This window comes from Thamnophis sirtalis, unplaced genomic scaffold (assembly GCF_051295495.1).
Source record: "Thamnophis sirtalis isolate CommonGarterSnake01/CBP01778 unplaced genomic scaffold, rThaSir2_p1.2 scaffold_3, whole genome shotgun sequence".
Classification (NCBI taxonomy): Eukaryota; Metazoa; Chordata; class Lepidosauria; order Squamata; family Natricidae; genus Thamnophis; species Thamnophis sirtalis.
Genome location: NW_028261383.1, coordinates 171,056,126 through 171,069,869, shown reverse-complemented (window position 1 = coordinate 171,069,869; position 13,744 = coordinate 171,056,126). Strand labels below are relative to the sequence as shown.

The 13,744-nt window shown below is 44.7% G+C and overlaps 1 protein-coding gene across 1 annotated transcript in view; it reads right to left on the bottom strand.

Moving 5' to 3' along the window:
- The window catches only part of IQSEC2 (IQ motif and Sec7 domain ArfGEF 2), a 208,902-nt gene that overhangs the window by 163,321 nt on the left and 31,837 nt on the right, over nucleotides 1-13,744 (bottom strand). Inside the window, exon 2 of the mRNA XM_087710929.1 lies at nucleotides 13,356-13,385. Within this exon, the coding sequence (XP_087567055.1) occupies nucleotides 13,356-13,385 (30 nt within the window). The remainder of the gene's footprint in view (nucleotides 1-13,355; nucleotides 13,386-13,744) is intronic.

Below are 13,744 nucleotides of genomic sequence, written 5' to 3'. Positions count from 1 at the left end.
TTCCTTAGAAGACCCCATTAAGTGGAGTCTCCATGGATAAGATGCCTCAGCTCCTTTGAAGGCCTAAGCTTCCTACCAATGCCTCTGAGGAGCCTGTCCTGCTGCTGGTGGCTTTTTGACAGATAGGCAAGAGCTGGAAAGAGACAACTTTCCTAACACAGGAAAGTGGAGCAGAGTTAGTACAGGAGACAAGCAGCAGGAGGCATTCATTGCCCTAACATCCTTGTGCTGCTGGGTGATCCATGGCCTTTCAAACCCCAGCATGGAATCTTCTGCCACCCTGCTAGGCAGCTGGCAACCCGCAATCACAGCTAATTGGCCTCAACGCAGGTACCTGATTCAATCTCGCCTCCTTATTTATGGAGCCGACCAAGGAGGTGTTCACTGAAGACTGGGGGTGGGAAGAGACACAAGCTGGGGAGGCAGTCAGATAAAGGTCCTTTGATAGTGTGCAGAGAATCGCGGTGGTAGTGAGGTTAAGAAATAGCAATAAGCACAGCACTTCAATCCCCCTCAAAGGTCAGTTGTTCTTCAGAAGCCTTAGCATTGAGAGGCTTTCTACTATCACGATATGCCTGCCGGTCCTGAACTGAACAAAAGGGAGCTGGCAAACGAGGGAGAATGAATCAATCTGTCCTTTATTCAACCAGTTCATTTAGGAGTTCCGCAGTTCCTTCCTCTGAAATATTGCAGGGATATTATCTGTTCCAGTCTTTTGTCCATGAGAGCAGGAGTAGTTAATGATCTCCTAGGCTGCCTCGCGCCACGGCTCTGCGTTCCTTGCCAGGAGCAGCTGCATTTCAACGCGGAGCTGCCAGTGCCCGATCCGAGCGGCTGCCCACACGGATCGAGGTGGTTGGTCTTTGCTACCTAAGCAAGAAACGTGGTGCTTGCCATGGAAACAGCTGTTAGAAAGCTGCTGCTGTGTATGTTTCTGTTGCTATGGCAATGTTTCCTGGCAGCAGCCCTGTACATTGTCACTCCCCCTCCTCCAAACTGTCATCTCCCTGCACCCCCTCATCCATCCCAGCAAATTCCTAGCAACCTGCCGCTACATTAGCCTCGTGGCTGGCTTGCCCAAGCACTCACTTGGCAACCTCAGCCGCGCACTCCACGGAGGGAGTGACCTGGAGTTCTTGGCTCCCTCTTCTCGCCAAATTCTAACCTTGCAGCTCCCAGAGTTGGGGATAAAAGTCCAGGGAGGGCATATGCAGCCCGTGGGGTGGAGGGGAGGGCTGTCTAACTTGTGACAGGGACCTACCTCTCTCTCCCCAGCAGCTCTAGGCTTGTCTCCCAGCTTAGCTACAACATATGAAGGCGGCACTTTGGGTCTCTGCATTTGTAGCACCAGATGGGATGGGACGATGACTGCAAGCAGCTCTCTCCCCTCCTCCACCTGACATCACAGGAATGTTATGTAAATGGGGGGGGGAGTTGTCACTATTTCTTTCTCTCTGCACATACAGTGGCATTGAAGACAGGAGGACAGAACCTGCTGGGAGTGCGGGGGGGGGGGATGTTGCACAACAAAACCTAGGAGAGATGGCTCAACCATACATTGGGTCTGATTCAGTGACGTGCAGTGAGGTTTATGGCTGGCGAGGCAGTCCTCTCCCCCGACACCCCACTGGCTAAAGCACTTTCTTCCGCCCGTCTGTGCTTGTGGCAGAGCTCGGGCGGGCGAAAGAAAGTGCTTTAGTCATTGGGGTCTCGTGGGAGAGGAGAGAATGCCTGAGCATTGCATTTATTAAAGAAAAAAGAAAAAAAAAGGAAAATTGAAGGAAAAGAGGGAGCGTGGGGTGGGGGTGGGGCAGGGGTGGGTTTCAACCGGTTCGCGGCGGTCCCTGCGAACCGGTTGGTCGCCGAACCCGGAAGTAAGTAACTTCCGGGAACGGCGAAGGGCGCGCCCGCCCGCCCGCAGTCCTTACCCGGTTTTGATGAGTTTTGCGCTTCCACGCATGCGCAGGACGCATACAGCACCTGCGCGATCGTCCAGGAGCAGCTGGAGCGGCGCGCAGACGCTAGTACGCATGCGTGCACCGCGTGCGTGCACGAGGACGCCACCGGCCCCATTCCAACCGGACCGGTTGGAACAGGGCGAGAAACCCACCCCTGGGGTGGGGGCATCAGAAACGGAGAAAGAGAGGAGGAAGAGTGAGCGCGACGCTGCAGCTTTAAACAGAATGACAGAGTTGAAGCCTCTAAAAATGCGCCCTCTACTATGAGGCAGGAGAACTGCGTGCCTCAACTACTTCGGGATTTTTTAGGCTTTTAACCCTCGCTTAACTCTGCTCGAGCGCCTAAAAAGTCAGACTAGATGAGGCATGCAGTTCTCCTGCCTCATGGTAGAGGGCGCTTTTTAGAGGCTTTTTTAAACAGGCAGTCATTCACGGTGTGGCAGCAGCTAGCTAGCCTAACCTCAGCACTCGCCTTTGACGAACCGGTTCTACCGAATAGGTGCGAACTGGTAGGAACCCACCTCTGACTTACACCTAATACTAGTATTCAAAGTGCTTTTCTCTAGTTGCTGTAATTCTTGCTTTCTTGATCTTGTCCATCTCTGTGGGACTTGAAACCAGTAAGGAGAGGCATTGTAACCTCTGCTTCTAGTATTGGCCGAATGCTGACGCAGAAACATTCAAGGCATACGGATTCCTCTTTCCCTAACTCGTTGTACTGGGCTTCGACCTTGAGGCCCCACGGATCTCCTAAGAGAGATGCTTATGCTGCTGTAAACTCACATTACACAGCAATGTTCCCATTACACACCATTGTGGCACAAAATGCTACCTTTGTTTTTCTAGCAGTCTCATCGGAAAGAACACAAGCTAGACACACTTGATCACACTCCTCTAGAGTACACGTCATACTACTGTACCAGAGGTGGGTTCCTACCAGTTCACACCTATTCGGTAGAACCGGTTCGTCAAATCTACCGAACCGGATAGAAGAGGTTCCACCAGTGGACCCGGAAAGCAGGCCACACCTACAGAAGAGGTTCCAGAATTTTTTGAAACCCACCACTGGTCCTTGGAGATGATTATTCTACACTATGATGCTCCTATTTATAAAACTCAGTGCCTCTGTGAAAGGTAAGGATGACTCCTGCGTTTGTGGTGCAATCAGAACATTCCGTGTGTTGAAGTTGTTTTAACGCAAACCAAAGATGCCTTTTAAAAAACAAGTATACATCATATTCTTATGCATGCCAGTGCTGTGTGTGATGCAATTTAAGGTGGTTCTGACAAGTGTCGTCGGCATCTTCATATCCGGTCACATGGGCGGCAAGCCACTCCCATCTGGTCACATGGGCAGCAAGCCACTCCCACAAAGGAGGCCACACCCAGAGTAGGTTCGAACAATTTTTGAAACCCACCACTGTACTGTACCCTATTACTGCCATGATGTAATCATTCTGCCCCAAAGCATCACATTTCTGCTCCAATGTTTTTATTAGTAAGGAAGGTTCTTGCCTTTCCACATGAAATATATGGAAGCAGGCCTGCTATGAGGCAAGGATCAGACAACTGCCTTAGGCAGCTGAATATTAGCTTCAGTTAAACTTGGCCAAACAGGAAACAGATAGCTGTAACCTACTCTGTAGGTCTGTATTCTGGAATAGCCATATAAATAAGCCTAGTTGACAGGATCTGTGCAAGGATACTATAGTATTCCACTTCCTAAACTCATGGTTTCTTGCTGTTTCTTTAGAAACTGTCAGATCTGTAGAACCCGTAAACAGCCAGAAAAAATTGATGCAACGGTGAGGAATAATGGAAGCAAAAGTAGGAGGATAAGCTGTGGCTTGTAATTAGCAAAGTGTTTATAGAGAAAGATGAAGCAGAACGACACTCCCTTGGGCTTCAACTGTTGCTGCAGGGTGGTGAAGTCCCATCCAGCACCAAATTTAGAAATGACTTTTTGTTTCCTTAGAAAGGCCCTGCCTAGCAACTCCAGTAGCTGGCACTGATTCACTTACTGTTGGAAGAGGAAATATGCTAGCTGTTTGCTTCTCCAATGGCAAATTCCCTAAGAGGGGATCAAAGTGTCCCCTCGGCTTACCTGTGCCCACTTTATGGCTGAAGGCAGGGTTAGAGGAAGCAGTGCTAGAGAAATGATTCTCAAACTGGGCTCTTCAGCAAGTCATTTATTTATTTTATTATTTATTATTTATTAATATAATTTATAGGCCGCCCAATCCCGAAGGACTCCGGGCAGCTTAGAAAAAGAAAGAAGAAGAAGAATAAAAAGAAAAGACAGATTTAAAATCACCACACATTCATTCGTTCTGATCGGGGCTGGACCTCAGCAATGAGGTCAACAGCCCCAGGCCTGCCGGAATAGCCAGGTTTTAACGGCTTTCCTGAAGGCCATGAGAGTGGGTAAGGTCCAGATTTCTGGGGGTAGTTCATTCCAAAGGGTCGGAGCAGCCATAGAGAAGACTCTCCTCCGGGGAGCCGCCAGCCGACATTGTCTGGCTGATGGCATCTGAAGGAGGCCCAATCTGTGGGATCTCACCGGCCGCAGGGAGGTATGTGGCAGTAGGCGGTCTCGCAGGTATGCTGGCCCTAAGCTATGTAGGGCTTTAAAGGTAATAACCAACACCTTGAATTGCATCCGGAGACCAATTGGTAGCCAGTGCAGCTCGTGGAGGACAGGTGTAACGTGAGTGTACCTCGCTACACCCAATATCGCTCGCGCGGCTGCATTCTGGACTAGCTGCAGTCTCCGAACGCTTTTCAAGGGTAGCCCCATGTAGAGCGCGTTGCAGTAATCTAGCCTTGAGGTGACAAGGGCTTGAGTGACTTCCTGGAGGTCCTGTGTGGAATGAAAGGATGGCAACTTCTGCTTCTCCTCAGCCTCACTTCTCTTTCAGCCTCCGATTGAGGTGCAAAAAGTGTGAATCACTAACATTCCTTGTAGGGACCCACAAACTCCCTTGGCTTGCATAAATCCAAGAATATTGCTCCTGGGTTCTGGGGTTTATTTAAAAAAAAACACATTTGGGGGTTTCCAGATATTTTAAAGGATTCACTCATCCCTTTCAATTCCTGTAGCCCTGTTTCCATATAAGCCTGGGCTTCATTCATTTTTAGAGTGCCTTTCACATGTATGAACTAAAAGTTCAAAGGCTTTCAGAATATTGTAGTACAGTGGTACCCTTGGCACTCGTTGTTAGCAATAGCAATAGCAGTCAGACTTATATACCACTTCATAGGGCTTTCAGACCTCTCTAAGCGGTTTACAGAGTCAGCATATTGCCCCCAACAACAATCCGGGTCCTCATTTTACCCACCTCGGAAGGATGGAAGGCTGAGTCAACCCTGAGCCGGTGAGATTTGAACAGCCGAACTGCAGAACTGAAGTCAGCTGAAGTAGCCTGCAGTGCTGCATTTAACCACTGTGCCACCTCGGCTGTTAATTGGTTCCAGGAGGTGAAACGATTACCAAAAACGATGAGTACCAAATTTTTCCCATAAGGAATCATCTCAAGACAACAGACACTGACAGGTTCAAGCTTGTGCATTGAGCACCAAACAAACAACGAGTTCTGGGACAAAATTTTCACGTCAGAATGAGTCTAGTACCAAATTCAATGAATTTCAAACCAGTCGAGTACGGAGGAACCATTGTATATAAGCAGTCCACCTTCTCTTAAGCAGTCTGAGCAGGGAAATAGAGATGTTACTATTATGTCTTGCTTTCATATACAGGGTTTTATTATTTCTACCTCCCTTTTTGGAGATGGGGAAGTTTCTCTACTTTTATACCTTGTGTAACCTGTTTATTTTTATGCTGTGTGGAAAAGTCTGATGATCAATATAACTAAGAATTTGAATGTATTCTTAGAAAATAAAAAAAGTGGCTGGTACACAATTCATTTAGCAACCCCTTGAAATTGCAACAAAACTGAAAAAGTCATAGTCCTGGCACTTACAACATCATCAGAGGTGTCTTTATGGTCACGTGATCCAAATTTCGGTGGTAGGCAACCAGCCTGTATTTGTGACAATGAGTCCTAGAATCATGAGATGCACCTCCCCAGCTGGCTTCCACCAAGGTCAATGAGTGGGTGCAGATTCGCTTAACAACTGGAGCAATTTGCTTAAAAGCTGTAGTGAAAAAAGGTTGTAAAATCAAATGTGACTTACTTAACAACCATCTTGGTTAGCGATGGAAATTCTAGTCCTATACACCGAAGGGAGGAGTAGAGGGATAGAAGAAAGAGGGGTAGAGAGGGTGGGAGAGAGGATGGGAGGGAGGGTGAGAAGGAAGGGAGGGAGTGTACCGGGAGAGAGGAGTGGTAGAGGGGGAGGGGAAGTAGGGTAGAGGGGAATGATGGAGGGAAGATGGAAAGTTGGAGGGGGACGAAAGAAAGGGTGTATGGAGGGTCGAAGAGGTACATTGGGTTTCTATTTTGGGGGGTATTGTTGACAAGAGGAATGGCTGTGTTTATTGTTTAATGTTGTATGGCCCCGGCTATGTACAGTATATATGTGACTGTACAAAATGAAAATGGAAAATAAAAACACATTTACAACAACAACAAAAAGAAATTCTAGTCCTAATTGTGGTCATAAATGAAGGACTACCTGTAGAGGGATGCTTTGCGAATGGCCATAATCGTGATATGTGAGTTCTCATAAGATGCCCATCGAATTCCCAATGAGCCCAGTGGTCCAAAAGGTTTGAGAACCATCTCTTCTAAAGTCTGGAAACTCAGTCTTATTAAAAACCTGGATACATTTAGCTTGAAAAGAGAAACTGGAAAGCAGTTAGGGTAACCATCTGCCATGCAGAAGAGGGAGCAGATTTGTTCTATATTCTCCAAAAGACATGGTTTGAATCAAGAGATTGATACAGCAAAGCAGACTTCCACAACCTAGTAATCTCCCAACAGGTGGAGACTGAAAGTTTTAGCATTTCAATCCTAGATTTTCTAGCTAGGAACTTCCGCAGAGTACTGTATTACAAAAGGGATTAGAAGAAACTTTCCTAATCACAGTAATTTTCTGTCATCAGAAGTATTTAAAACATAGCTTGGCTGGACTTCACTGAATTATCTTCAAGTTATCCTCTAAGTTTAAAAAAAATTAAATCTATGGTTTGGATGAGCACAGACATTATATTTTAGCACATTTATCTGCTGAAGAAGAGACACCATTATAAAAAAAAAATGCAAAGGAGCTTTCGTTTTCAAATTCTATGTCTGGGAAAGAAAAAAATAATACAGATTCTGCAAATCCACAATGCAACTTGGCACAGTGATTACTGGCTGACTCCACACAATATTACCATGACATCTCTCTGAGTCCCACTCCTGATGCAAGAGCAGTTGCCCTAAAATAGATAGGTTTTACGATGAAAAAATGTAGAATTAATGAACAATCCCCTGAGAATTCTGTCTTGCTCAGAGCCCTCTGGAATTTAGAGGCATGGAAAGATCGGTAATACATAAAATAAATTTCTTGTGCAACCTGCCATATTGCAACATTCCCTTATTTGGGACCTTCCAGATGTTTGGACCTCCAAATTCTAACATCCCTGATCTGAATTCCAATTGGGGAAGGCTACCTTATTCAAAGGAAGTACAGCTGGGCCAGCTGCAACCGCAATAACACACAGTGACATCAAAACAACCACAGAGGCATAAGATGATTGCAGAAATGATCTGTGCGTATTTGCATAATGACACAAGTACGTAACTTGCTTCATTTGTGCCATGACTTTATGATGCACGTGTTGTTATTTTTCTCCGTTAACTCTTTCAGGTGCCTGCAACTGATGCTTGTGCAGAATTTTTCCATCGGTTCTGCTGGATATTAATAAGTAATGTTGACAATGAGTACCCTTTGGGCTTCTTTAGCTCAAAAACTGCAATGCCTTTAGGTAAGGCCCTAGAAGAAAAGATCTCACTGAACGGCTTTCAGAGCGTGAAAGAGAAAACAAGCTGGGTGCCACAATTTTTATGCTATCAGCAAAAATCCTCTTAGTACATTTAGACAAGTTGCGATCAGCACAGAGGGTCTGCGTTGCATTACAAGTGTAAAGCACACAAAATCAGCACGCCTGTCGCAGGGAAAAGCCTCCATCTGGAATAAGAGAAGATGTCATCATTCCAGATGAGCTAGCAAAAAATGTACCGCCAGCTCAGCAGGAGCACAACTATTGTTGCATTTTCTTAAACACAGCTATTCAACCTCTTTGAAAAGCCCCGACTAAACCCCAAAGGGCTGCATTCACACAATACATTTAACTCGATGGCTGAATTTACCCATTTTTGGGGGGGGGGAGGGTTACGATGCATTGTACCATGAACACAGAGCTGAATTCACTAAAGTCTCTAAGCCAAACGTTTCTCAATCTTGACCACGTGAAGTCCACCCATCTTCAAGTTGTCAAGAAACACTGCTCTAAGCTATAAAATATTAACCAGATTTAATGCGAATTAAAAGAAGACAAGCTGTGTGAATGGGCCCATTAGGTTTGTAAGTGATCTCATTAGGTTTATTTATTTATTTATTTATTTATTTATTTATTTATTTATTTATTTATTTATTTATTTATTTGTCTTGTATGCCGCCCACTCCCGGAGGACTCCGGGCGGCTCACAGAAGACAAGGGAAAGGGGGGAACGAGACAAAGACAACATATTAAAAACAAAACCAACATTCACAATTTCCGTGGAGGTAGATGCTTCTCAGCTCCTCCCAGCCTGCTGGAACAGCCAGGACTTGGTGGCTTTGCGGAAGGCTGGGAGGGTAGTAAGGGTCCGGATCTCAACAGGGAGCTCGTTCCAGGTTTGCTATCAGAACAGAGCCAATTTGTACCGGTATCAGTTTCATGCCAATTTTAATTCTCATGGCTTCCTGGGAACAGCAATTTGGGAAAGATGTTAGCCAAGATGTCTGATCTAGCCCCCTCTCTCCTATTCCTTCCAATAATAGGTTATTCAAACACTCTGAATCCTTATTAATCAAGGTTCAGGAAAAAGTTCCCCATTTCCAAAATATGAGTGAAAATCACAGAGTTGTGGCTATATAATCAGTGGGCGTGTATCTGTGGGTGTATATGCATGTGTACCCACCCACACACACACAGACACAGACACACACACACACAACTATGAACAGCAAAGGGAAGAATCGTGAAGCCTATTTTAGAAGATCACTTCTTACTAATATAAGCGACTCATCATCCAGCAACTAAAATTATCAACACTGAACAGTACCATGCAAAGTCCATAACATTTATTTATTTATTTATTTATTTATTTATTATTAAAATTTATATGCCGCCCAATCCCGAAGGACTCCGGGCAGCTTACACACATACACGCGCACACACACATATTATCCCGAGGGACTATTCTCTTTTTTTTCAGCACTAGTCAACAAAATAGCTCTTACGAAATGAAACCACAGCTGGGAAAATATAAACATAACCTGAAAGCCACAGGGATAATGTTACCGAAATCCTTTACAGTACAAAAGAATTCTGCATTGTTAAAAATGCAAACAATGGGGAGAAGTTAAAAATATGTTGTGGAATGCCAATCCTTCGTGTTTTGCTACCTTTCTAGCCTCCCTCATTATCTTAAGTTACAGTATACTTGTTCGTCGCAGCCAACGGTCCTGCTCTCTGTGAGGTTGTGCCACATTCTGGTATAGATTTAAGCGGAGAAGCAATCCCAAAGACAATGAAACTTGATTGGTGCGGTTTTTTTAAATTAATTATAGCTGTCGCGGTGACTAAAACCAAGCAAATAAGCAAATATAAGGTAGCAGCCTTCCATTCTAACAGTTAGACTGCAACATCCATCCATTCCCACCGCGCTCTGCCAATGTCTGAAATGAGGGAGGACAATGGGCCTTGAAGGTCACCACATCTGGAGCAGAAGATACCATGCTGTGAAACACTGCACAAGTTAAATGAATAGACCTGACCTAGATTCAGTTCCAAATTCAGCCACGTACTGTAGGTTCACTGGGTGGCCTGGTGTCTACCTGTCTGTCTCATCTAGTGTACGCAACTATTGTGAGGCCTAAATGCGTGGGAATTTCTATTTACTGCAGCATTACCTTACATAGAAAAAGAACAGGCTAGAAACGTAACAGAAAACTAGTCACTTCTAAGTGGGAATATGCTACAATACTAGACAACACAGTATCAACAATAGAGGCCTCCAAATTTCTAGGTTTTATCATATCTCAAGTCTTAAAATGGAAATAGCAATAGCAGTTAGACTTATATACCGCTTCGTAGGGCTTTCAGCCCTCTCTAAGCGGTTTACAGAGTCAGCATATCATCCCCACAATCCAGGTCCTCATTTCACCCACCTCGGAAGGATGGAAGGCTGAATCAACCCTGAGCCGGTGAGATTTGAACCGCTGAACTGCAGCTAACAGTCAGCTGAAGTGGCCTGCAGTACTGCACCCTAACCACTGCGCCACCTCGGCTCAAACCTAACATCAAAAACGTCATCAAAAAAGCACAACAAATAATGTTTTTCCTGCGCCAACTCAGGAAGCTCAAACTTCCCAAGGAGCTGTTGATTCTGTTCTACAGAGGAATTGTTGAGTCTGTCATCTGTACCTCCATAACTGTCTGGTTTGGTTCTGCAACCCAACAAGACAGACACAGACTTCAGAGGATAATCAGAACTGCAGAAAAAAAATACAATTATGTTCGACCTGCCTTCCATTGAGGACCTGTACACTGCACGAGTCAAAGAGGGCCGTGAAAATATTTACAGACCCCTCGCATCCTGGACATAAATTGTGTCAACTCCTACCCTCAAAACGACGCTATAGAGCAACTGTACACCAAGACAACTAGATACAAGGACAGTTTTTCCCCGAATGCCACCACTCTGCTAAACAAATATTTCCCTCACCACTGTTATTCACTAAGGCTGCGTTACTATTACTATTAGTCGTCTCATCGTTCCTATCACCCATCTCCTCCCACTTATGACTGCACGACTGTAACTTTGTTGCTTGTATCCTTACGGTTTATAGCAATAGCAATAGCAGTTAGACTTATATACCGCTTCATAGGGCTTTCAGCCCTCTCTAAGCGGTTTACAGAGTCAGCATATTGCCCCCAACAACAATCCGGGTCCTCATTTCACCCACCTCGGAAGGATGGAAGGCTGAGTCGACCTTGAGTCGGTGAGATTTGAACAGCTGAACTGCAGATAACAGTCAGCTGAAGTGGCCTGCAGTACTGCACCCTAACCACTGCGCCACCTCGGCTCATTGATGAATGTATCTTCTCTTTTTGTGTACACTGAGAGCATATGCACCAAAGACAAATTCTTTGTGTGTCCACTCACACTTGGCCAATAAAGAATTCTATTTTATTCTATGTTATTCTACTCTTTTACTCCTTTCCTTGGCTCTAAGGCAGCTGTAAGTTTCTCCCAATCAACACATCCAGACCAATAGCCATTCTCGTTTGCATAATCTTGGCATCCAGGATTGAAAATACCTTTATTGCCTTTCTGTTCATGGCTGCAAAAAAAAATGTCCCACTAATAGGTGAAATAACAAATAATTTGTTGCATGAAACTCAAGGCTGCCACCTCATTTTGTGTAATGCGAAAGCAGACCTCGCCAGTGGGCAGCAGAAGGACTACCCCCAGAGATCCGGACCCTACCCACTCTCATGGCCTTCCGAAAAGCTGTTAAAACCTGGCTATTCTGGCAGGCCTGGGGCTGTTGACCTCTTGACCGAGGTCCAGCCCTGCTTAGACTGGGTGCATGATGTGTTTCTTTTAATCTGTTCTCTTCTGTTTTGTCTTTTTAACCTTTTTCTTAAAATTTTATTTCTGTAAGCCGCCCGGAGTCCTTCAGGATTGGGCGGCCTATAAATTTAATAAATAGAAATAGAAATAGAAGGGGCTCGAATAGACAATTCCTGTCCATCTCCCTTCCTTTCTCAGTGCTTCTGTGTGGTCCCCTCTTCGTTTCACCTTGGGCTGGACTGTATTGCACAGAACAAAGCCCAGATTGATCCATCTGGCCCAGCTCTGCTGCAGCGACTTTGCTGCCCACCATTTTAAGTTCAAAATCCAAATTGATATGTATCTGGGTTGGGTTTATTCTGATGTACAGCCAGATGACGCGGCTACGGCAAATATAGGTAAGCCTTATGTGCGTATTGCAGGGGAGTAAAAAGACTTCTTGGAATTTCAGCTTGATTCCTGATGTCTGATATGGACATATCTATACAGTGTTTTTGACAGCAGTAGGCAAATGACTTGTCATTGCCTCCTTCTAGATGTGTTACTGATGTGTTCACAATCTAGCCTTCAGCCTGGCATTTATCTTAGGCGCCCATTCAAGTGTTAACCAGACCTGCAACATGGAAAAGTCACATTGAAGGATCACAAAATCCTGACATGTACCATGTTCTCCTCAATTTCTCTGTGCTAGTTGCTTACTTGACCCTGCAGAAACAGGTCAATGTCAAGCATTTGACAAGCTGTAATATATAGTTACTGTTTACCAGGGTGACTCATAGTGTTGCAGTCAAGACAGCATATTAGCAGAAATATCCATCAATCTTGGCTCAAGTCCTCCTTGTCTTTTATTTTCACTGTTCCACTCCTCCTCCTTTTTCCATGCATGGCTATGTTTCTGCAACACCCTGAACCAATAAACTAGCCAACCACATTTTAATGTGATAGGCAAATAATCCCACATGGGATTAGTTTATGGTTCAATGCAGCCTTGGGGTCACTGAGAAAACAGTGCTTAACACCTATCATATGAAGGCAGCCATAACATTTCTTTCAAATCTAAGCTTTTGGGCAAAAACCATATTTAAGTTTGTTTCCGGTGTATAGCATGGAATCGGTACTTGATGAATATTTATTACCAACTAACGAATAACCGCAGGAACCTGCTTAGGCAGTTGCCAGGACTCAACACTGACTAGAAGGCACAAAAAAATGTATATACACTCATTATAAAGTTGATGAGCAACTTGACCCGTAGGTAAAATATCTACATTCTGAGACTATAGGAATTTAATTTAACCAAAGTATATTTATTTTCGTCTCTTATTGCACCCCATCCCAACTAAACTTCCCTTTCCCATTTGCCGTACATCTTCCTATTTTTTGCACTGTTATCACAGTGTGTGTTCAATAAAATTCACAACAAAAAAGTCCTAAACTCAGATTTACCCAAGGAAGAGTACCAATATCACATAGGCTCTGAGAAGAATGCAGGCAACAGAGAGTTGGGAGAGGAGAAGAGTGGGGAAAGATAAGCTAATTTCAAGAACTTATAAGAAAAGGGGGTAAAAATAGCAAAATAATGTTTTCTTCAAAAAATGCAACTGACCTGACAGTTCTTGAATTTTCCCCATCCGACCTGCAAAACAAGGAGACAAAGAAAGTCAGAGTAAAGTTAAGGGTCAGATTCAGCAAGTGATGGTAGTGGTTTGGGCCAGAGGTGGGTTCCTACCAGTTCGCACCTATTGGGTAGAACCGGTTCGTCAAATCTACCGAACCGGTTAGAAGAGGTTCCACCAGTGGACCCGGAAAGCAGGCCACACCTACAGAAGAGGTTCCAAAATTTTTTGAAACCCACCACTGGTCCTTGGAGATGATTATTCTACACTATCATGCTCCTATTTATAAAACTCAGTGCCTCTGTGAAAGGTAAGGATGACCACTGTGTTTGTGGTGCAATCAGAACATTGCGTGTGTTGAAGTTGTTTTAACGCAAAC